Raw genomic sequence first — 24,766 nt, 5'->3', positions numbered from 1 at the left:
AAGCTATTTGTTGCATTAACGCAGGAAAGGAATTGAAATGCAAAAGAATATATACTGTAAGCCTTTTGTAAAATGTTGACAAATTTCGGGAAAACAACCTTGCCCAATTAACAATAAGACAATGTAGATGATACCAGTACTGATCTAAGTCAGAATATAATGCTCTGGGATATCCTGATCCAAGTCTTGCTATAGTTTGCACAGAATAGCAGTTTTATAGCAGTCTCCTTCTGTATCTCGCTAAGTGTTGGTTACCCAATGAATCTTCTAAACGTGACTGCTACACAGTACTCTTTACTGTGGCAATAGTGGTGTCTGGCAAAAAGGACAATTTGTTCTTGTCACTTGGGCTAAGCACTGCAGCCACTCAGAACACAACGGTGGATGGCTAATGGAATTGAGGTTATGCTGATGCACAAAGCAGGGGCCTCAAATCTTTGTGCTTTCAGACAGTTGTCAGTGAACTGCCAGCAGAACAATGCTTTAGAAAAATCAATTCTGCTTCTCTCTACCCAGTGGAAATGGATAAATTCATCCCAGTTAACAGCTTTATCAAAAAGTCCATAAAAGTTCCTTTGAAGTGGTTAATCATTATCAGATGTAACCTCACTTTTCAAAAAACACGCTGATTTAGATGTTCAACAAGAAATGAAAAGAGCCTTGTATGTACAACAAATCATCCAAAGAAATGTCTTCAGTTGGTGGATTTGTTCCCAATGAAATTCAAGAGAGCATTGCACAGATCATGTCCTTTGAGACTCAGCGGGTTTCCCAGTGGAAGCCCTGTCTGCAGCGTTCACTGCCATTACAGCACACTGGGATATTACAGACATACCCTCCCACTGCATCCCATCTCAATGCTTCCAAGTCTTCCACAGGTTAGGCCAAAGGCATGTGCACAGGTATTGCCTCTTCTGCCAGCTCACATACCTTTGCTCACCTATTGTAGAGGCACAATAAAGCTCAGATGTGCTTCAGCACAGCTGAGGATAGCAGTTTGTAAAGGCACATTTATAGTTTGGAACTATTCACATTTTTCAACCTGCACTGCAGGATTGCCTCAAGCATTGCCTTGCAAGCTTCCATTCCCACAGCGCAGAAAACTCATGGACACCAAAGCCCTCAGCCACTGACCTGTTGTTTTCCAGCTCCTCCAGACAACAGCAACCTGCTTCTGGGCTTGTATGACCTTCCCCAGCTGTAGGTCTGTACTTGTGGGCTGGGGCAAACTCCAGGAAAGTTACGACCTTCATGCAGAAATCCTTGAACTTCTGATGGTCTTCCCATACCTGCATGGCACTTCTGTCTGAGCGCTCTGTGCTGGGAGGTTTTCTCTGGAGTGGTTAGGTGGCTGAATGGAAATCCTGATGTGTGAGAAACTTCTCCACTATGCCAGCACATACAATCTCTTAGCAAAGTGTGCTGACGCCTAAGAGGTACAACACACTGCCAGAAGGTCCTCCAAACTATCTTATACTCTTCCCTGATTTGCAGCGATACATGCCACTTATCAGCCAAAACACCGACTGCAGGAGTGCCAACAGACAAGTAGGTCTTTGTTGTGCTTCAAGCAAAGGCTGCTGACCAAAGCGACATCATAGTCACAGCAGAAGCAGCTCTGTTTATTAACAAGGTAAACTAGAAGAATTTCCACAAAGGAACACAAAAAGGAGACACATGTCGAGGAAACGTTACAAGTCACAGGAACAAGCCCCACTGCAAGAAAAACCTGAAGAAAAGTCTCCATAGAGAACCTGGAAGCCATACAAGCCACAGGCTGAATTTTTCCTAGACCAAGTAAAAGGATGGGCAGGTTTACCCTGTGCTGTTACACGTGCTAGTTTAGGACCCACACATTCTGGGGAAAACCCACCAGAATATTTTTTGTCTATTGTATAACATCCAGGCACAGATGACAACAAAGTTGATGTCTCAAGGAACTGGAAAGCCTTTCTCATTGCATATTGCACTACTCAGACTCCAGGGTTGCCAGTTTGGCTGCTTTTGCCAGAGTGACAATAGCTATAAAAGTCAGATCTCATTACACAGATTTAGGCCACAGACATCTAGCACTTGGATGAGACTGGTGGAATATCAGCATCATTGCTTGGAATGCTCTCTATAGGCAATGTATTTGGATATTTTTATGCTTACAGTAGCAGAAAGTCCATTTTGACAATGTTGACATCAGTGGGCCAGCTCCACAGACGCACTTAGCCCAGCTGGCACGCTGAGAATAACACAAGCAGACAGTAGGGTGCATCTGCCTCATAAGCCTCCTCCTCTTCACCCGGCTCCTTCCTGAGAGCACTGAACTGTATGCAGCCCTCACGCTACAAGAATTTTTGTCTCTGCTGTCAAAGGCAGGATAACAGCCAGAAGACAGGGATCTGCCCAGCCAGTGACGTGGTATATTAAAAAGCCTTCCAGCTTCTGTTTCAAAACAAAGAAATCTTGATAAGCCTGAAGCTAGCAGCTGCTGTCAGCAGCATGCTGCCTTCCTTACCTTGGGGACACCTGCTGAGCTGCTGCCTCTTTAATATTAGATTAAAACAGTGCCTTTCCATATAATGAATTATGTATCTGCAGTGAAGCTGTGGTACACAGGGAGCCAGGGAAGACAACATCTGGACATAGAAAAACCATTTGGTTTAATAGTCTGCAAGGCTGGGAGAAAAATCACTGATGGCTTTATATTTTGTCTGAGCCCCAGTCAGGTAACACAGGGGATCAGGGGAATGTGGCAACTGCATCCTCCTCCTCCCTTCCCCATTTGTTACTGAGAGTAAGCAGGTGAAATTGAAGTCCCTAAAAGGGCGTAAAAATTTAAAATAATGAGGGAAAAAATAACAGAGCTTTAAGCTTGCATATCTTGTGACTGCAACCAGTTTTTAAAAACAATTGCTTTTAACCATTATTTTTATTTAAATACTCCACAGCATGCAAGCAAGAACCCATAGATATCAGTAAAGTATTGCCTTGCCAGTCTGTACCCTCCAGTTGCCTCTCTTTAAGAGACCTTTACCTATAATCTCTGAAGCCAATCTGCAAGTGATTGCCAAACAGATGCAGCCTTCCAGAGATGAAATTTAATAATTGTTCTCCCCTATTTAATATATCTTAGGTGACCTGGGCACCTAGGCATGAAAGCATTATAAAAAGTGATTCAGAGAAGTGTGCATATATGCAAATACATATAGTAAAACATCGGTAAGACTTAAATGCTCCTGTGTTTGCAGGTGTTCTAGACCTGTCCACGTTAAAGACTAAATACGAGGGAAGTCTGGTTCTCAGAAGGAAATGGGCAGTAAAGATAGCCATTTGTACCATACACCTTATGTTAAGGCTCAGCTTCCTCCTAACTAGTTTTGTTACTTGTCTATCCCATTAAAAGTATCCAACCCAGCTTAGACTGGAAGAGGGAAGGAACAGTAATATCACAGTAGCTGCAAATAATGTTATAACAAGGACATGCCAGTGAAAGTGATTTCGATGTTTGCTTTAGATATTAATAAATAAATAAAAAGAAATCAAAGATGTTGCACTGCCGGAATATACTTGTCACAGAACTAAGTATTACTATTTTGGTTTTATGTAAGGGGAAAATAGTCACAGAGAGGTTAAAATTACTTCCCGAGGTCCTGTTGTGTGGTAGTGGGAAAATGCCTTCTCTGTATTAAAAAACAGTTTTCAAATTCCACAGCGCAAAATTCCTACATACCAATATAGAACTGAGATACAGAGACACTAAATGACTTCCAGGGTGGTATTGGCTAGCGACTAGCAGAGTCGGGAATGAAAAACAGATATGCCACCTCCAGGAGCCCTGGATTAATCAAACGTTGATTCTCACAAAGCAAGAAATACTGTCTGGAAGGTTAGTCGTGTGCAACTGCAAAGGCAGTGCCAGTCCTAGAAAGCAGAAAGTGAAGAATGAGATGGAACAAGCTGAACAGCACAAAGATTGCTTCCCCAGCACAGGATGGAAAGCAGGCCACTTACTCACCAAAGCAGTGCTCTTGAAATAGGAAAGCCACATTAGAAATTAGGAGTGTATTGTGTCTCAAAAAGCTGTTCCTTCACTTAGCAGCCCAGTGGTTGCCTGGCACCTCCTCTATTTGGAGAGCTTCAGTGCGCGAGCTGAAGTCACCGCGCTCTCAGCAGCGCTCGCATGGCTCATTGAGAGGCACAGCGGTGTGTTGGCCAACGCTGCCTCTCGAGCACTACACGTCTTGGCAGTGCCGGCCTCTCTGGATGCTGAATCCCAGAGCCCTGCGGAGAGAGCAGCCTGGCTCCCACAGCCTCCTAGATACCGCTTGGATAAAGCCCCAGTTCCGCTCAGATTTTACTACTGATGAGGGAGGTTTGCACCGGAGCCGCATGGCTCTGGAAGCCATTTGCTGCACGACAGACGCGTCTCTGCGGGGCCCTGCCATCTCCCTTCATGTCCCCATGCCCACGGAGCCCAGCACACCGCTTCCCGGAGCCTCCGGCTGCTCGGAGCAGCAGAGCAGGCAGCCAGGAGCTGACTGCCTGGGGGTCCAGCCTCCCCCCAAACTCCTTGCTTTGATCCCAGGCAACTCACCACAGCGTGTTTGCACCTCTCTGCATCCCAAAGGTACAGAATTAATTCATTTGCAGGGGATTTAAGACTGATTCCTCACTTGGGAAACGTTCCTGGAAAACACTACTCTCCGGGGTTCAAGATGTAATATAGTTACCTAGCCCTATTTTCTGCCTCATTGTGAGGCTTTTGGCCTGTTTTCTCCACTAGAGCAGCCAGCAGATACACAGAGAGTTTAGTAAACAGGAGGAGTCGTGTCACACTGTCTGGGCTTCAGAGTAGGAAGTAAAGCCACAACACCACAGTTCCTACGTCCCCCTAATGACGGAGCTACCCAGCTGCTCTTCCCTCCCCACCAGCTAGACTGAACTGGTGATGTATGGTTGACTGGATGAATGAAGCATTAACGTAAGAACAAAATCACAAGAGCCCCTTTTCAACGTGACTGGCAGATGCAGAGCATCCTCACCTCCAGTCCTGGTCCCTATTTCCCTCAAACCCCAAGGCTGTATGGACCAAACACTTCCTTTCGCTGAGACAGCCTCTTCCTAACGCATATAAAACCATCCACGTTGCAACCCCATCAGAGGAGAAAACAACCCAGCAGAAACAGAAGGGAGCAGGAGAGGCAACAGAGCTCAGGCCCAAATCCGTGGCCGTGCTAGGGGTGCACACAGAGAGAAGCTCTGGGCGCATCAGGAGCACACCAAGTCCTGCAGCTCGATAACATGCAAAAGGACCCAACCAGCAGCCCCAAGGCTGCTGGGCGCACGCTGCTCTGCTCAGGCAGCAGCCAGCCTCCCCCCCAGGAGCAGCAGAAGCCACACCACTGCTCTGCTGCAGGGGGCATCTCCCCGGCTGCTGAGCGCAGAGCGAGCCCACAACATTACAGAACACCCCCTTCCTTTGAAGCTGAGGCTGTTTGGCTTCCCTGGCTACAAACTAAAACTGTGCCTTAATCATCCAGCTTTGAAGTCCTGTAAATCTACAGCTGTGGCAAAGCGAGGACCATTTGGCAATAAACACGCATTATTAAGTTCTTTGGTGTTTTGGGTTGTGTTTTTTTTTTTTTTTCCTCCGCTAGAAATCAAGGGGCAGGTGAAAACCAACAGTGACTTGCCAGATCAGAGGAAGTTCTGACTGATATTTTACAGCCCAGTTTTGAGTAGTGTTGAGCCAGAGCTCAATGAATGGTCAACAGAAGACAAATTTCATTGTAGGAGAGCTTATGAGAGAACAGCTGTTTTTAACAACAGGCTGCTGAACGTGATAAATGTTTTTCACAGTTTTGATGCCTTGTTTAATGTGGGTGGGGGGACACAACTTTTAGGAGTTTGATGTTGCTTAAAACCCGAGAGAGGGGAAATAAGTGAGCTGCTACTTGTGTCTTCCCAGAACCTGTCATTGCTGTAGGTTTTACCAGAGAATCAGAGTAGGCTAAGGATACATCACCAGCTGAGACCTGTTGGAAATCTCCACAGATTTATTGCAAAGCAAAACATGAGAGAACATTGTGCTCTGTCTTACCTGTATTATTTCAGGGGTGTGCCAAGGCTCTCTCAATCCCTCCACCAAAACAAAACAAACAAAAAAACTAAACAGCGCAGAAAATTAATCCAAAAAGCATCCTAGCCTGGCCCAGTGTACTAGTGAAGAGACAAAATGGAGCACAGCGAGACCAGAAGTCACTTAAGGAGAAACTTGAAACTAATATTGTCCAGAAAGCTAAGAGAAAAACCCTGCGCTGCCCGGGATTTCAGGCAATAAGATGTTGGAAAATCACATCCTAGTTCTCAGCTCTGCTGGCCACTTACTGTATTGACCTGGGAAAGTTCCCTCATTAAGGCTGAATCAGGAGTGTTAATTTGGGACTTTTCTTTCCCATGTGACCCAACATTTCTGGCCACAAACTTGTTCATAACTCAGCTCCTGTCCCTAGGCCGTTTGAACGTATGGGAAAGATCATGCACAGACATCTCTGCTCTTGCTGGTTTGCTCCTCTGTTCCCAGGCATTGGGAACAGCAAGCAAGGACAGACCCATTGGAGCCTGTGGCTACTACAGCTTTTATGCAACCACACTTTTGATACTATGCCTAGGGCACTCTGTAATCATTTAATGCCTTTTAACAACCGCATTTACTTACTGGGAAGAATGGAAATCTCCTTACTTAGATCACGGTAAAAACCTCTACGAATGAAGTGCCTTCTGGAAGGGAGCTAGGAGGGATTGCCTCGAGTAACTGGATGGAAAGTGGTTCAAAAACTGGCAGGAGTCCAGCCTGTTCAAAGCAACACTAGTGACAGACAGATGTTAAACAGCTCACGGAGACACCCAGCTACCTCAGCACTCCCTACCCAGACACATAGGCTCTGCCTTAATGTTTTGGCACTTCCCTTCCCAGGCTGTCCTGGAAGCAAGTGGAGAAAGGTTAACACAGAACAGAAAGGGGATCAGAAGGGAGCAGGGTCCCCAGCCTGTCAGCATGCCTGGACCAAGAGGTATTCTGACAGATAGGTGGATTTCACACATCAAAAGGATTTGACTGAAGCAGGCTCAGAGAAGTAACACACCCTACCCTCTTTGATCCAGAAAGATACTTTTAGAGAAAATCTATTTGGGGTGCTCAGTTAGCTGAAGATTTTCATGTTGGTAGTGACTCCCTAAAATTATGACTAGTTGCTTGCTGTTTTTGGCTAAGCCTGCCTCAGCAACCTTTCCAAGACTCAAATTATACCCGTATTGATTCCATTTAAAAAATGATTACTTCTTAGCCCCCTGTTCCTTGCACAGGCTGGGTACCAAGCTGCTCCTCACTTTCTTCCTATGCACACAAGTCTTTCTCCCCAGGCTGAGTTCTAGGGCTAGACAAGTCACAGCCACCACACCGCAGCACTAGCAACGGCCCCCAGCAGATGCAGCAGCACTAAGGCGAGTCCCACAGCCACAGCTCGTGCTCCCCCCCATGCTGCTTCTTGAGGCTTAGCCTCAAACACACCAGCAAGGCGCCTGCCCCCAAGGATGCAGAATGACAGCAGAGCAGCAGCAAGCAGCAGCTCGCTAGGTGAACGATTGAGCAGCGAGTGACTGTTCCCCAGCTTCGCCCTGTAGCCTTTGGAGAGCCGCACTGACTCACGCTGGATGCCTAACGCTGAGCCCCAAGCTTCCACACCCAGTTGTATCTAATACATCGCAGCTCCTTACCACAGTGGGGCAGGGAACATCTCTGAGCAAATAGGATGCACACACCCTGCTGCCTAAGAGACATCAGGGCTGGGTAATTTTATCTTCAGGTTGCACCTGCCAAAACAGTGTTACTTTTCCTGGCTGTACAACCAGCCCTTTCCTGCACACACAGGTAAGGCAGGCACCGTTCATAAGTGTCTGTCTCGAGAGGTATTGCTGCCGTGACACATGAGGTAAGGGAAAGCAGCACCCGTCAGCCACCCATCCTCAGTGGGAAAGCAAAAAGGGGGAGCAAAAATTGTCCAACACCTCCTTCTAAACTGGCGTATGCATGTATGCACATACAAAAACAAGCAAACAAACAAAAAAAACAACTTAAAAGCAAATGAATTCAATTTTTTTTTTCTCATCCTTCTAATAAATACTTTGTTGGTATAATTACATCCTTAGAAATTCATGAATGATTGCGTAAATGTGTACACCTGCACACATTTTGCTCAATAAAATACTAGAAATTGGTGCTAGCGACTACGAGTCAGCTTAACTCACTTCTCACATCACCACTGTTGTTTCTTGCTTTTAAATAGGAACCCATCAGGAAAAACAAAGGTAGGTTAAAGAAAACAAATTTGATTTCCGCAAAACCTTTTCTTCAACTTTAAACCTGCAATGAAAACCTACAATTCCAGCTTCTAGCTATGCCTTAGAAATGATTCCTATTCAAAGAAGGGATTAGGAAAATGCATGCAATAAATGCTTAGCCAGGTAAGCAAGTCAGATCTCCTCAATTGCTCCACGTCCCAGCTACAAGCAATCACTGCTGCTTTCCTTTATGCAGAACCCCTATCGGGACTGCTGGCTAGATAAATTTCACACTAAAGACACATGAAACAGAACGAGAAGAATACAAGGAATGTATTTCTCTATTAGGAGTTTATCACATTGTTAATTTTTATAGTGCTAGAAGCAAACTGCTCTCAGTTTTGTATCTACCTGGAGGCAGAAAAATCCCATTTCCTGGAAAAGCCCACATAGCCATTCAATAAGCAAACATCACAACAGTGAGCTAAAAATCTTTGTGGAATCATGCACTCAGGTCACCCTGCATAGAAAAGATGCTAGGAGGAAACAAGCATTTCCTTCACTTGGTGTTATTTAACTTATTATTTCAGCACAGATGAAAAAAATCTTTTTGTCAACAGCAACAAAATACTGGAGCATTACCCAGCTGCCTACCTAACTTATCAGGAAAAACAAATACACAGAGACATTCAGCTTCTGTTTTGTTCTGCATTAGGGATTCCATCCCCGTGCAAAACATATGCTCCATGTTTAAAGGGTTAAACATTCTCTCGCTTAGTCGGCTTTAGTGAATGTAAAATGCAAGATAATAACATACACTGTATCTTGAACCAAAAATGTGCACAGCATAACAAAACCCCTGTGCTAACCGACCGGCACTATGAATAGACCCATTCCCACTGCTTGTTAATTCAAAATAAATCCTTTACTGAGATTTAAAGCAAAACAGACAACACTAAACACACCAAAAATATCATGACTTACCCTTTCGGAGACACTTGTTTTTCTTAAGATATTTGGCAGTAAAAAACGGCATGGCTGCAACACTAAGGTTTCAGCCAAAGCTGACCTTTTATTACCAAGTGCTAAGAGCAGAATGACTGGACCAAAGAGAGAAAGCAAATTATTATACCAGATCTTTAAAATGCTCAATGATGTGCAAGGGGAATTCAGAGTGGGATAAAGTATGTCAAGTTGCACGGTGGGGATTGCAGATATCTTTCTGCTCATTAGCACTGCTGTTCGAGTTATTTAAAGTGTGCTCGGGGGAAATGAGGACAATTTCCATGACAATATGTACAGTATCATATAAGGAGGAAGCATTTTTTCAGGCAGAACTTCTGCATTACTCAGCTGCTACAGCAACCAACAATACGTTGAGAAGGAAAAAAACACCATCAGGTTTGGATAACACAAAAAAAGATTTTATTAACCAGTTCTTGTCTAGAGAGAGGTTTACAGTGATACATTTTCCACGTCACTTTACCGGGCTATCCCTGCATCTTATTCCTATGCCCTTCTGAAGAAAGGAAGCCTTGCTAAGCAGTTAAAGAAATTATCATGGGTTTCAATTCCAGTTAGTTACCCCAATACTCCTATGCCTCAGTTTCCCTGTCTTTCAAATGGGGTGAAAACGCTGCCATATTTGCATGTGTAAAAATCTTTGAGGTTCTTTGGAAGCGGGTACTAGGAGAAGAACAAGTGCATAACCCCACTGCTTCGCACTCCGTGATTACAGCTGGTTATTTTCCCTCACGCTGCCATACTGCTTTGAGGACCAAAGACCACCAAAATCTCTCTTGCTTTTTTTCCAGCCAGGATGATGATCTGATTGATCTGGAAATTCTGTCTTATTCTTCTTGCTTCTGCTACCTCTCTGGAGAGCATAAAGCAGTTTGGTGCTGACTTCATATTCCTTTCTAACTGCATAAAGTTAGCATAGGACATTTAATGGCAATGACATTTACCCATGTCAGTGCTCCTCCCGGTTATCTGCCTCTGCTTCACTTGACTGCAATGTATCGCCTGCCCAGGCGCCCCTTCCACCCTCACTCCTTGGAATATGAAGGACAATTCCACGAATTGGGCCATGTAATCTTGGGCACACTCATTTCTCTGTTCCTCAGGTCTTGTTGTGTGTAGTGAACAGAAAGTGGCACTTGCTCTTAAAAACCCACGGACTTGTCATGGAAAATGTGCAAAAGCAAGCGATCTGTATTTCCATGGGTGTTTCAGCTCTTGGCTTTTACTGCTTCCAGTCTTTGGGGTACTGCCAAGTCACCACTGCACAGAGATGCAAGTAAACCAGTTGGCTGCCAGGGAGAATGTTTATAACCTCTTGCATGACTGGATTTGAAGTCAGCTTTCTAGACTAGCAAAGCAAATGATCTGAACGAAACCAGTACTACTCTTACAAGAACAAATAACTCTATAATGAAAAGTATACAAGCTAGGGGTGCACTGCACCATGCATAGAGCTAATAGCAGGGCTTTTTTTTTTTTTTTTTGAATCACTTATTGTCAGCATACAAATATTTTATTTAGGAAATCCAAGTTTCCTCCTTACTTGAGGAAAATCCATTCAGGTAGAAATATGAAAAACTTCACCACAGTTTAGCATTCATATATCCTGTAATGCTCAATACATGCCATTGTTACTGCATCTGTACCACCATACCAAGCCAAATTCTCTTGTCACATCACTGCCAGGTAAACTGCCACATGTCACCTACTGCTGCAGGCTGGGGGTTGGACTTGGGGATGATCCTGGAATGGATTTTGGCGGGGGCAAGCTAGTTACTGTCCTGCCCTTGGAGGCAGCTCAATACCTTCTGCTCCAGAAGCTGGAATAATCTTGCATGCGTTAATATACGTGGGCCTCCTGCTTGAGCTGGGGGTTGGGGCAGAGGACTTCTAGAGGTCCCTCCAGCCATAACCACTGTGATTCTGCCTGCTCCATCCGTGATCAGACAGCATTTAACCGGAACATCTCTCCTTCAAAGACTGAAGGACACTACAATGTGCAAGTAGGGAAGGAATCGGTCAAAGTCTGTCTACACTGTATTTAATCTGGAAACGATGCCTGATCCTATTCTCATGTCACCAAAGAAGAGGATCTGACACAACTTTCTCCCTTACTAACGCAATTACAGCCATTCAAATCTTTCCGCAGAATCTGAAGTCTGGAGGGTGGCGGGGCTTTCTGCCACTCTTCATTCCTTCAGAAGACCCAAACCAAAAGATTTATGCTAGAATCTGGTTATTTTGAAGGAGAAACTCAGCAGTTTCCTCACAGAACTCATCCCTGAACCTCATGCTACTTCCTCCCACTGTCACTGTGTGGTATGTGGGAAAGAAGATCAAGCCCAAAGAGCCCTTGGAATGTCCCCTTTCTCCTTCAGCTTCCTCTTTGCCAGACAACATGCTCCCCTGACAATGACAGGCTGGAGTTTCTGCTGAAGCAAGTGGGCCTTTTTCCTCACAGTAAATTTAAAATAAAAAAAAATACCCAGTAAAACCACAGCACCCCAAGGGAATTCCCTTCTCTGCCAGTTTAACACAGGGCAAATTTAGCCTAATGCAGTAATCCCTCCCAGCTGCCTATAAAACTGGCCCTTTTATGACCTCGCACAAAACCCTACTGCTTTCAGCTCCAGTACCCTACACATTATGCCTCATTTCCAGCTCTGTCCTTGGAGCTAAAAGCAGAGGTTGCCCTCCTGCTAGACTCGCCATTTCCAGAGAGAACCCCGGGCTTACACAGACATTTCTCTCTAATCCAGGGCACCAAAACACAGACTCTCTTCCTCTCCCCACCTCCTGCTGCCACAATCTCCTTTGGGGGGCCCCAAGACCTTGCTTCTTCAAGACAGGGGAACTGTTTAGTCTCCCCCCTGGCATTACTCTGTTGCTCAGGCACAGCTTTCCTTAATCAGCTCTCTGAAAGAGATCATAACAAATTGTACCCTGACAAAAATCTCCAGATACCAAGAACAGACTGAATTGGATCCAAATCCTTAAATGTATCATTCACCCAGCTTTCAGTCTGCTTCCTATAGTAACACTTTTAGAAAGGACTATATATAACCAGGACTGCATGAAATCTAAATATTTTTGTTGTATACCAGCACTCCAAAAGCACAGAGACCGACCGCAGAGCACATGCAACACGCGATCTCTGCTGTTAGCAGCAGGCTGCCCACAGCAGACAAAAGCACCTAAGACTCTTAACACCGCGTTTTCTGTAACAAATTTCAGTATCAGATTTCAAAATGCTTTACTAAGAAAGCCAGCATCATCTTCCCCATCTTACAAATGGGAACTGGAGAAAGGGATCATGACTTCTGCACAATGACCACAAGGTAAAAAAAGGGAGTACGATGGAGGGAGATTTTTCTGAACGCGCAGAAGCGATCAGCGTGTATGTTTTCACGTTCCCTATCCCTCTCCTGTGGCCCAAGAGGATTTCACCACCTTACAGGAACGGTGGAGTGACAGGCAACAAACATGAAAACTGCTGCTTTCTATTAAAGCAGTTAGTCATGGCCACGTGTTGGAATTTTCCTCTGAGTTACAGCCTTGGGGGACTTTCTGCTGATATTTCCCACCTGGGCAAAGTTAGCACAAAACCCAAAGAGAAGAAGGCAGCAGGACTCTACCTTCCTGCTAAAACACATGCTACAGCTTATGTGGTAAGAGCACACGGCTCCCACTGCCCTTGAAGGAGAGGAATGGCAGTGCCTGGTGGGGAAGGAGGTGCTGAGGGTGCAGCAGGTGCCCTCCAGCCCCCAGCGCGATGGAGGAGCAGGGACTCCCTCCCCGCTCTCCAAAACCAGTGTGGGGCTGGAAGGGGACCCAGCTTGGGGTCAGAGGACAGCCTGGCCACACGCTGGGCAAAAGCTGCCATGCTGTGTGAGCCCTAGCACAGGAAGAAGACCAGATGACTGCAGCATGGCTCAGCCCAGCCTGCCGCCATACCACAGGTTTCTGCTTTATCAGATGGCAAGAGCACGGACTCAGGGTGCCCATTCAAAAAGATTTCTCCTTGCCTCCCCAGCCACAAAGTGATCTGGGAGAAATTCCTGTCTGTTGCTGATCAGGCGGATAAAAGCTGCCTTTTCTCCTTTCAGCAGTTAAAAACAGTCTGCCCTGAAACAAGTAGGGTCATTTTAGTCTGTGACCACATACATAAATTCTATCTACAGAACAAAGGAATCTCAGGTCAATTAAAAAGATCCTGTGGCTACAATATTCTTCTGGGAAGATGCCATCTCCATATGCTCATTACAGCCACATAAATCCCACCCCCTCACTTGCCTTGAGCAAGTAATTGTCTTTAAAAGCAAGCAAAATAATTATTTTTCCAACAGAGTTGTCATCATTAATTATGGCCAGGATAGCCAAGAAGGAGCTCATGCCTGGGCTTTTAAATGCTTGTAGCTAGTTAGCGTGGCTGTAACTTTACAGCTTTTTTTTTGAAGTGTTAACATTAACATACTATGGCTTCATTAAATCAAGGCACTCACTGATGAGCTAACCGATTCATTTGCAGAACACCAAGACTCTTCATGCTTATCTGTCCCACACCGAGAACGGGTTTTAAAGGCCGCACAGTTTATGCCTGCACTATGGGTACATTCAAGCAGCTCTGGCTGTATTCCTAAAGTCACATGTTTCAGTGAAGTAGGGATTCACAAACCATGAAGGCTGCAATTTACAGGAATTTGCCAAAAGTCCACTGAGTTACAGGCATATCACTACTCTATTGCTCACCTTTGTAAAGCCCTGTGGCTATAGTCTGTAAACATGTGATAGTAACTTCCTAAAGAGAAATAAAAATTAATGCAAACTTTTGGCTGGCTTCTGTACCTCTCACTGAGCCAAGTCTCCCCCTGAAGTTGATGGGAATTTCCCTGCATAAAGACCACAGAATTTGGCCTACCTTCCTCTTCTAGTTTAAGGGGTGAGGGGGAGAAGCAACAGACCCTGTTTCACTAGGACATCTATGTAGTTCTCCATTCTGCTGACCAGGGCTTGTTAAGCTGAAGACAGTGATGCGTTGAAAGGTCACTTGGTACAGAAGATTACGATAGAGTGTGAAGTCCACTGAAAGTTTCCAGAAGGCATTCTTTATCTTAATTCATTTTTAAATGACATGTCTCTAAAATAACAGTGACTTTTGTTTGTCAACCACCCTGCACAGATCTGGTTTCTGAATCACTGCCACCCCAGGCATTCACAAATCTCAGGTCAGCTGACCAAAATCATGAGACTGGCTTCCAACCAACAGGACTTTCTCATTACTATTTATCTTCTAGTTTCTAAGCCTTTACAGATCCTACTCAGTAGCTTTATTTTAAAGTATTTTTCAGTATTATTTTTCAGTAGCTTTATTTTAAAGCCACAAGCTGTTAAAAAAATAAAAAATACCTTTCTTTTTATTAATGAAAGCTACAAGTTTGACATAGTCATGGTATTCAGAAATAGGGTTTTTAAGGAAAGCACACACACAATAAGACACAGCATGTGAATTCAGGCTTAAGTATTTCCTCCACCTGAGCAAGCAGCCTGTCTTTATGACCTTTGCAAAGCCAAAGCTCAAAGTAGGCAGATCCAGATTTTCTGAACAGTCCAGACTCAAGATTTTGCTTCAGGCTCCCTTGTAAATATGCTCAAGAATCCTTGCTCTCCCTCCTCAGGATCTCCACCTGCATCAGTCCAGCCCATGTCTCAGCCACAGCTGAGATGTACAGCAATGTACATCCTTCAGCTACGTCATTCTCCACCTGCTGCTAGGAGTTTTGAGGGCAAGTCCCATTTTCCTCTGAAGTGCGGTAACCTGTATCCCTACACGATTGCTCCTATGGAATTTGAGAAAAATATGCTCGGGGGGGACACGGACAGACTAGCAGCTCTATAGTTTACGCTGTGTCCTTACAGCAAAGGTCCTTACATCACTTCGTGTGGATCCCACAACTGACTGCAGGTCAGCACAGTGGGGAGAAGTGCCATGCATTTGCAATAAAAACTTTGCATATAGATAAGAGGGCAATTTGAGATGACCTTGAATATCCTGCAGAAAGACACACTCTTCCATGGGGACATGCTCTGAACACCAGGGACATTTTGACTTTCTCTTAAAAGTCTGCTGCTGCTTTAACATGGACTTGAGGGGCCACAGAGCCACTGCTCCCACAGGGAAAGGAGACTTTGCACCTGGGTCGCAGTGCAGGCCCATGGAAAACCCCCCCAGACTTGTTACACTTCGCTTAGTACACTTTGGAAGTGGAATACATGAGATTATGTAGGTGCCTAAAACCAAATGAGGACATAAATATATCTATGGCATTAGCAAAGAATGGCTCAAAATGGAACTGATCCAGTAGTGTACTTTTACTGGTGGAACTGAGTACATAGCATAGTTTTAGTGACACACTAAGTAAAAGAGGATTGGATAATCACTGCAAAACTGCAAGCATTAAGAGAGCAGGGAATAAGCCTTTGCTTACGTCTTCAGCACAGGAAATAGGTGCAATCCTGCTCCTAGTCCTCCTGTGTTTAGCACAGCCATCTCTACTCTCAGCCCCAAACAGGATAATGAAAACAAAAAGGACAGGGATATGGGAGCTGAACAAAAGACCGCACGTGCAACATAAGCTAGCAGCACAGGTTCTGTGGGGATAGCTTCATCCTGCTGCTCCACAGCCACAAACCCCTGCGAATAACCCTCCAGTGCCGTGCAGTCTCACTGCATCCTCCAGCACTGCTGGTAACCGGGAGTCAGAACCTCGCCCCATGTGTGCAATCAAGAGGATGAAAGCCCCAGGCAGCAGTTAAGAGAAAAGCTTTTTTTTTTTTTTACTCCTCTCCCTGAAGTGAGCTGTGATTTTCATCCCCATTGCACAATTGCCACTCCACAGTCCCTCAAGCATACATAATGCAACACAGTGATGCCAGCCTCACCATGCAAACCACCCCGGGCTTTTATAGGAGCAAGGGAAAAGACAGGAATAAATAGTAAAATGCAAATCAACCACATACTGAATTTCAAAGCTGCCTTTAATTACAATTTCTTCCTGTTTCCCCGGGTGTTGTAAGCACTGCTCTAAGCGAGCCACCCTGGTAAACAGAGTCGTGATCATCTTGTTAAGCTCATTCAAGTACTTTGTGTTTTTCTTGACAATTCAATGTCTTCAAAGCTGAAATCTAGGCTACAGCCAGACTGAAGCATCAAGGTACCAACAATACCTTCAGTGTTTGTATTTTCCCATCCCTCCACCGGGCAGGAGACTGAGACTGAACTTCTCTCTTTCATGTAAAAGCACGAGGAAACCAACAGTGCAGGCTCCCAGCCTAACCCAAGGATATGCCTTCTTTAAAGGCTACACCACTGCTCTCCTGTGACCTGCATCCCTCCAGTGCTGAGCCTAGGTCAGGACCCCTTCTGTTCAGATGATTCTTCCTCAGAGCAGCGACCCAACAGTTAGCTTTGTTTTCCCTTTCTCTCCACCAGAGCTGAGAGCAGGACAACTCCCTCTCTTCGGAGCACACAATGACAATAGTAATTGTCCCAGCTATAAAACAGGCTGCTTTAGTCAAACAAAAGCTGCCTTTATTTCAAGGTGCAGCAGGGGAAATAAATACAGCCATGATACTGGGCCAGATTCTCAGCAAGTAGAAGTCAATCAGCTCTAATGAGGTCAGAAAAGCCTAATTTATCCTCAGCTAAGGATCTGGCCCCATTTCTTTCCTGTGCATAACCACAGCTGAGGGCATTAGGCCCATGAGCTGAGCTCCAGGGCTCCATTTCCACCAGGAGCATTCCCAGGAACGATGGAGGGATGGCAGCACGGACTGAAGAAGCACTCTAGTATGCCTACAGCTTAGATTAACAAAGCTGCAGACCTACCACCACAACTTATCCCATAGTTCACACTAAGCAAAAACCTCCCATGACACCAGATAACTGATACCTAACAGCAGGCAGTTTCTGTAAGACAGCTGCATTGATCAGAGACCACCTCTGTTTTCACCCTTGACCAGTACGGAGTATCGTAATGTAACAGTGAGCTTCAGACTGGTTCAAGCAGAGTAATTTAACGGGACTGCTTCCTGTAGAAGCACCTCCACAACAGAGCAGAAGAAATGAAAGCTTTGTTACTGGGGGGTGAGGGTATTTCAAGGAGGTTGGAATTGTTCCTTTATTTCAGTGCAGATGGGTTTGACAAAAAAAACAACACTAAAATATTACATTTTGCATGAATTTGAACTCTTTTTTGCTGATATATATTTCTCATCTAAAAGCTAGTATACAGCAAAATAAAAGCTTAAACAAAAGCAATAAGTATAAAGCTAAATGAAAAACATTTGGTTTACAATTCAGCAAACTGTCTTGGGATGACCCAGAATGATTTTTTTGTTGTTGTGTTGCTGAAAAATAACATGAACTTCTCTAATTTTCCCTAGGAAGCCTAAACCAATATCTTTTCCCAAACTTCCTCCCCAAAGATTATTATTTTCCTAGAAAAAAAAAAAGTAGGGAAGTCAAAAAAAAAGAAAAGAATTTTGCTTTTTCTCAATGGTCTCTGGATCAAGCCCTAAGAGTTTCGCTCTGTTCAGGAAAGACCCTGCAGCTGACAGTGCTAAAGGTGCTCTGACAGCTCCTTTCCCAGTGGAGTACGAGATGGAGAACAGGAGACATTTGCAGCCTCTGTGCTTTGAACTGCTTTGATCCATCAACACCTACCAGCTGAACCTTCCACACTGCTAGCCTCACTGATAAGGACTGTCAGCATCTTGGTCAGTCCTCTAGTGTAGACAGGTCCATAGGTGTGACAAGTCCAAGTCTGCTTTACTTTGCTTTATTCATTCATCCCTAGGCAGTGAAAGTCTTTTCACTTTTCATGTTGAATATGATAAATGAAAAGCTTGATTTACTACATGTGAATTCACGATCATTTTGCTTTAAATTGCATTCAATTCCTCCAAGCTCTCTCCCCCATTGCATGGCAGAAAACCATACCCATATACCTGGAGCCAATGCACTCAGAACCGTTTGAGAAGCCAGAAACTGAGATGTTAACTCTGAAACCCACCAATGGTAATGCAAATATCCTCATCTATCATATTAAGATGCTTTGTATGCAAGTGATAAGCAAGAAACATCCAGGTATCATGCTTAGCCACCTTGTCACCCCAAACCACCAATGACAGCACAATAAATGTCAATCTCAGAGCAGGGACAACCACTCCCTACAGCTGCCAAAAACAATGTTTTTCTACCCTCTTCATTTAGATTCTTTGCATTGCCATTTCTTTCCCCTTCCTCCAGCATAAGTATACAGCAAGGTTTCAGAGTGCAGCGCTAGGATGTCTGCATCTTCAGTCCTGCCACTCACAGCTCTGAGCCATAGCTGGCTATTTTTAGGAGCTCTGAACATGCTGCTGCAGCCAAAGTGTGAGAACCCTTTCTAAGTCTTCTTGTCTCCTTAGATCTTTTTTGATATGCTAGCTAGAATGACAATGAGTAGTACACTACATGAGAATGCTTCAGACTTCCTATTTTGATGGTGCAAAGCAGCTGACAGTCCAAAACACACACACCGTGGTGCATCGCCAATCCACTTCATGTGGTCATGGAGCCCTTATGGAAGCCAGTGCTCAGACAGCTGCTGTTTCTGAAACTGTCCACAGCACTGACATGAAAGCAGTGGGGAACGATTGCTCCGGATCAGAACATCAAGCTTAAGCAACCAGGTAACACACTGAGAATGAGGGCTGGGGTTAAAGCTGACATTGCCCAACTTTTCTGTCTCCAACCGTGTTGCTTAAATGCAGCATTTAGAGTTATTGCTGTGCTGGAAACATTGCTTCCTTGTGGCTGCCCTGCATTAGCCATTGTAAGACTCTTCAGTTGCCCATAACTTTGCCAGAAACCTACCCGTGTGCACAGTCCTGATGGCTGCCCAAATTGTTCTGCCCCGGTGGGAAGGAGTCAAGTGCGGAGAGCCTGGCTGGGTCTGCCAGGCAGGAGAGGTGGAGAGGGCAGACCACCTCTGCAACCCATCCTTTAGAGATGGCAATGTGAGCAAGAAATCGAGCCTTCTCACCTGCTGCTCCTCTCAATCAGCTCTCAGGTCTTTCCTTCTGTCTTCTAAAGCACCAGCTTTTTCCTCAGCATTTTTCTCTACAGCTATTCCCACAAGTGACTTCTCAAGGCCCATGGCTTATTCCCAGTCTGGGAAGGCTGGGAGATCTGCCTGGTGTTTGGCCCACTCCAGGGCCCCACTAAACCCAGCTGAGGCTGCTGGTTGGGCCTGCCTGACCTAGCACAAGGCTAGCACGATAACTGGGCTCCCCCATTTTGCTGTGATGATCCGCGCACATAACACTGCGTTTGCTGTATGGACACTAAACTGTTCTAGGCCCTGCACTAACCCTGCCATAAAGGAGAATCTTAAGTTGGCAGTTCCTCTGAACACCGGGATCAAGCTCACATTCCCATTAAGTGCAAAATCTCCAGCTAATTATAAAGCTTAACATCATCATCATCTGTATTTTTACAAGGAGGCACAAAAGGAAAGAGGAATAATCCATGTCATTACTGGCCTGAGACAGACCCTTCATCCAAGCAGAAATATAAATAGTAGGAAGAGGACTAATCACTACTCAACAGGAGACGGGAAACATTTCAGAGGCAGTGTTGGCTTACAAAGGGCAAAGCACTCCAGACAAAACAGACTGGCTTGCTACAAGGAGACTGGAAAATAAGCAGAGGGAAAAAAATGCAGCTGGGACAACATGCTTGGAGCTCACTCGAGTACCATATCCCACAGCTCCTAAATTCCTCATAGCAGTAACTCACATTGTCTGGAAAACAAACTGTCACAGGACTCTAAACTACCAGAAGGGCTCCTTGAGAAGGTGCACTCCCAGCATACTGCACTAGAGCAGCGCTGCGTGGAGCCAGCAGCAGAGCAGGAGGGGCTGAAGGGCCGGCCAGTTCTGCACTCAGCTGGAACACGGCTTCATTCCCTTGCTGTAGCTCCCCACACGCGAAATGGAGAAGATGACAACTTCCTATTTCTGTCTTGCTTAACATGGCAGAGGTTCCACATCAATTAATGCTGGCTCTGTGAGCTACAGAATCACTTAACAAGGCATGACTGAGCTAGATCAGGCATGGACACAATCACATTTCTGTCAAATTAGCAAGAGCAGAGTAGAGTTTACATCAGCTTTATGCCAGCTGCAAGAAACAAGATGCCCAATCCAACATAAAATTGGAATGATATAAGCAGGCCATATCAGTGTTAAAATAAGGCTTGCTGGTTTAAAATATTTGGGGGGTGGGGGGGGGGAGAGAAAGAGGTGTTTTGGTGGTAGGTTTTTTTGATAAGTTTGAACCATCAAAATGAATTTATATCAGAACAGTGCTTGTATCATATGGCTACAACTGATACCAGCAGCTCTAAAATCATATTAAATTCTTGAAACATTAAGTCTCTCTTCACAATACATGCAGTAAGAGGTTCTAGTCACAGCTGTGCTTCTGGTGTCCTATCTACGTTTTTGTTTGCGTTAAGGTCTACTCCATTTAGAAGCATCCATCATTTCTCTCTCCCTCGAGAATACACCTTGTAATGTTTTATTTAGTGTTCAGATAATCAGAATCACAGAATCATCTAGATTGGAAGAGACCTCCAAGATCACCCAGTCCAACCTCTGACCTAACACTAACAAGTCCTCCACTAAACCATATCACGAAGCTCAACATCTAAACGTCTCTTAAAGACCTCCAGGGATGGTGACTCAACCACCTCCCCTGGGCAGCCCATTCCAATGCCTAACAACCCTTTCAGTAAAGAAGTTCTTAATATCCAACCTAAGCCTCCCCTGGTGCAACTTTAGCCCATTCCCCCTCGTCCTGTCACCAGGCACATGGGAGAATAGACCAACCCCTACCTTGCTACAGCAATAATATCTCTATAAATAGAGATAAATATCAATCTCTATAAATAGAGATAATAATATCTCTATAAAGATTGGTAAGTAGAAAAGTATTAAGAGCATGTGAAGATAGTCACAGTGCTGCAAGCTGCAGTGACAGAAGTAGAACAAAGAATGCTAGATTGGTTACAAAGACAGAAATAGCCACAGGAGATATGCACGGCCCATTAAAAACAACGTATTATGTGAAAACAATGCATACGTTATGGAAAAATGAATCCTGGCAACAATAAGAGATGACAGAGAATGGCTAATTAGGAAGGAATTTGTATGTGATAAAAGCAGTAAAGAAAGTACTATTTAGGCTGCAAAATAGTAGACCTCACAGCATCAACCCCCTCCCAACACGTTACATTGCTCTGTGAACCTGCGTGCTGTCACAGCTACCAGCTACGCGCTGTAGGCCCAGCTCAACGCCTTCCCAGACTTACGGCCGGGACTCTTTCCTTGCTGTTTGTGCCTGAATCAACTGATTTTGTTAAATTGCAAGAAGCTTGATTTCTGTGAAAATCAGATGTCTGTTGAAGTTTGTTTTCAACAGAATTATCAGCTGACTAGGACTGGAGATCCAAGATCCCCCCACTGCAGGGGTATAGGCTAGAGACAGAGCTGCCAGCAAAAGGAGAGGCTGTGACATGCTGGGCAGAACATGGACACAGCACCCCCCAGCCTTAATCCCATCCCCAAACTCAACACACAACCACCATACAGACAGTGATTCAATGCCCCACCACTCAACCTCATTGCCTCAGCCCTGTTTCCTTATTTCCAACAAGGATTTCAAAAAAAAAAAAAAAAAGCATTTAAGGAAAAGAAGGCAGGCTCTTACAGCATTCTGATGGTTACTTTTTAGGAATAGCACCTTGCCCAGCTACTGGAACCTTCCCCTAGGGCTCAGAGCTTTTCCCAATATTTTGGTAGTGGTTTTCTTGGTGTTTTGCAAGAAGGAAAAAAAAAAAAAAAAAAAAAGGACTGAAGCACTGAAGCTAGCAGTAACCACCCTGCTCAGCAGATGTGAAGCTTAAAGAAGAGTCATGCAGGAGCCTGGCTTGTTGGCGGGCTTGCTTTCATAACAGAGGAGCACAGATCATTTGAGTGGTGACACTGGTCACAGCTCTACAGGTGACTGCGAGACCCCTTCTGTGGTGAAAGTGGAGACTGAATCTTTGTTACATACGGAAAAATGTAACATCTCATCTTCAAGCTTAGAGCCTTCTAGCTTAGATGCTATAAATGTTCTGGTAATTGGCTAAGTGAATCTAATTTTTTCTTCATAAGAGAATCAATAGAGCTTGGTCCCTTATGAAAAAACCTGTTTCCATACTTGTTTTCATTTTGACAGATTTCCTATACCAAGCTCCACATAATCTTTTGAATATCACCTACGAAAAAGCAATTTTACCGTGAAAGCATTACTGGCTGTTCTGTTATTATACAGCACATACGCAGGCTAACGTAAAGCAGTTGGGTAAGGCTATCTTTAGTTCCTGCAAGATTTCTCCCATCATGAGCTACTGGGGTTGCATTCTGGGCTTACACAAAATGCAGCACCGCAGGAAACCAACAGAACAGACCGATAATGATTCAACGTGGAATCCATCTTTTCCCCAACTCTTGACTCCCTTCCTACTTTCAGATGCCTCCCCTACCTCCCATCTTCTCTCTGCCTGCAGGGAGCCCTTGCTGGAAGCCACAACAACAGTTTCTTGCCTCTATAGCCTCTCCAGTTGGATTGGTGTTATTAGCAGAGAGGCACAGATACTTCCTAATCAACTTTATTAAAACAGTTCATTACAACATGTACACACCACTTGCATGTTTATGACAGAAAAGGAACCTCTAAGGCTCAATTCCTACAATATTAGCAAATTAACGTGGCTCAATAAACAAATCTGTTTGTCTTAGGAAAAGCAAGATTCTCTCTTGGGTCACTGTTAAAGAGACTGACTCACCTTCTTCCTGCTGGCTTAAGCCTATGTCTACTCCAGCCTCCTGTTCTAGCAGCCTTACTCCATCTACGTACCTCATTGCTTCTGAGTAGATGCTGCTTTCACAGTATCATTGTACAGTAAAGAACTCAGCATAAATCACTACTGATGCCTATGGCTTCACTGGATAAGGATTTTTTCCTTCTTTGTACCTCAAAACTTTATTTCATAGCATTTGTCCCAAACTCTCTTGGCAGCCATTATGTCTAATCTCAGTGAAAATCCCTTATAGTCAATTCCTCTCATCCCTCTCCCTTATGTGTTTATATTAGATACATTTGTCAATTTTTAACTCTATAAGGAAATACATCTCAGTTTTAAGAGCCGTGTTGATCGCTGTACTCCATTGAAGGAGCGCTCCTTCCAAGAGACACAACTTATCTGTTGAGAGGCCAGTGCTAAGCATGCTCTGCCTGCTGTCTGGATGGACAACAGCTCTGCCTTGTCATGCCCACAGGCCATCACCATTGCAGAAACTAATGAGGCAGTTCACATTTCTGCCCAAATAGCTCTAAAACTGAATTCCTCCTGAAGTTACAAATAGCAGGAAGTCCCTGGATCTTCTCAAAAGCTATTTAAAATATATGTGGATGAATGCTAATATTTGTTGAGAAGTAAATAGATTCTTTCATCCTAATGTCTCTTTCGTACTCTGATACTTTCAGGGTAGCTGGCAAGCCTAACAAAACTTTCCGTTCCCATAGGTGTGGCTTTTCTTTGCCTGAATTGGCAAAGAAAATCTGCTTTATAATGTCAGCAGCCAAGCACAGGAATTGTGGATAGCCAAGAAGCAACAAGGTTGCCTCTGCTAAATTGCATGGTCAGCTTTAGGAGCTGGCAATTCGGGGTGTCAGGACAACCCTCAGCAGAAAGCATGAACACACAGCACACTACGGAGGGTGCACAACAGATCCACAGGCTTCAGGCCCCTCCACCCTTCTTGAGTTCGTCTTTTGTCGTCATCTATACCGGTTCGCCAGCAGTAGACAAAGCATAACAGGAACAGCCTCTGAATGATGTAGGCAACCACATCCATCGATGTCATTCACCTGTTTACTGTAGCCAGCAATTGTCAAGGATTTGCAGGCATGCAGGGTCACAGAAACAGATCCACGGCATATCAAGAGATAGTTTCAAATTTTTCCTCAGAACAATCCCCTCCAATCCCCAAAACCACTTTGAATCAGCAAAAATCCCTTTGCCTTAGTCTGAAATTTGTCCTTTACAGGTGAAAAAAAATAAACCACCCATATAATTTCTGCCCACTCCAAGAGATACAGAAAACATTCTAAAATGAAATTGTCTCCCCTGATCTTTTAACAAAAATTTTCCTAACTTGCAGCAATCCACTGAGTAATTTCAGCCTTCACAATTCCTTCCCATAACTTTAGCTTTTTATTTACCAAAAAGGTGCGCATCCAACTCTAATGACAGATATT

The 24,766-nt window shown here is 44.5% G+C and overlaps 1 protein-coding gene across 10 annotated transcripts in view; it reads right to left on the bottom strand.

Moving 5' to 3' along the window:
- ARHGAP22 (Rho GTPase activating protein 22) overlaps nucleotides 1-24,766 on the bottom strand; it is a 151,310-nt gene that overhangs the window by 55,299 nt on the left and 71,245 nt on the right. The window contains exon 1 of one of the 10 annotated variants that reach the window (XM_067000975.1): nucleotides 9,316-9,550. The exons of the other annotated variants lie outside the window; for them this stretch is intronic. Within the exon in view, the coding sequence (XP_066857076.1) occupies nucleotides 9,316-9,367 (52 nt within the window). The 5' untranslated portion in view covers nucleotides 9,368-9,550. Of the gene's footprint in view, nucleotides 1-9,315; nucleotides 9,551-24,766 lie in introns of those variants that run through there. 10 annotated transcript variants of the gene reach the window in all.

Source organism: Anser cygnoides, chromosome 7 (genome assembly GCF_040182565.1).
Source record: "Anser cygnoides isolate HZ-2024a breed goose chromosome 7, Taihu_goose_T2T_genome, whole genome shotgun sequence".
NCBI classification, from domain to species: domain Eukaryota; kingdom Metazoa; phylum Chordata; class Aves; order Anseriformes; family Anatidae; genus Anser; species Anser cygnoides.
The sequence above is the reverse complement of the archived record's forward strand: the minus strand, read 5'-3'. Positions and strand labels throughout refer to the sequence as shown.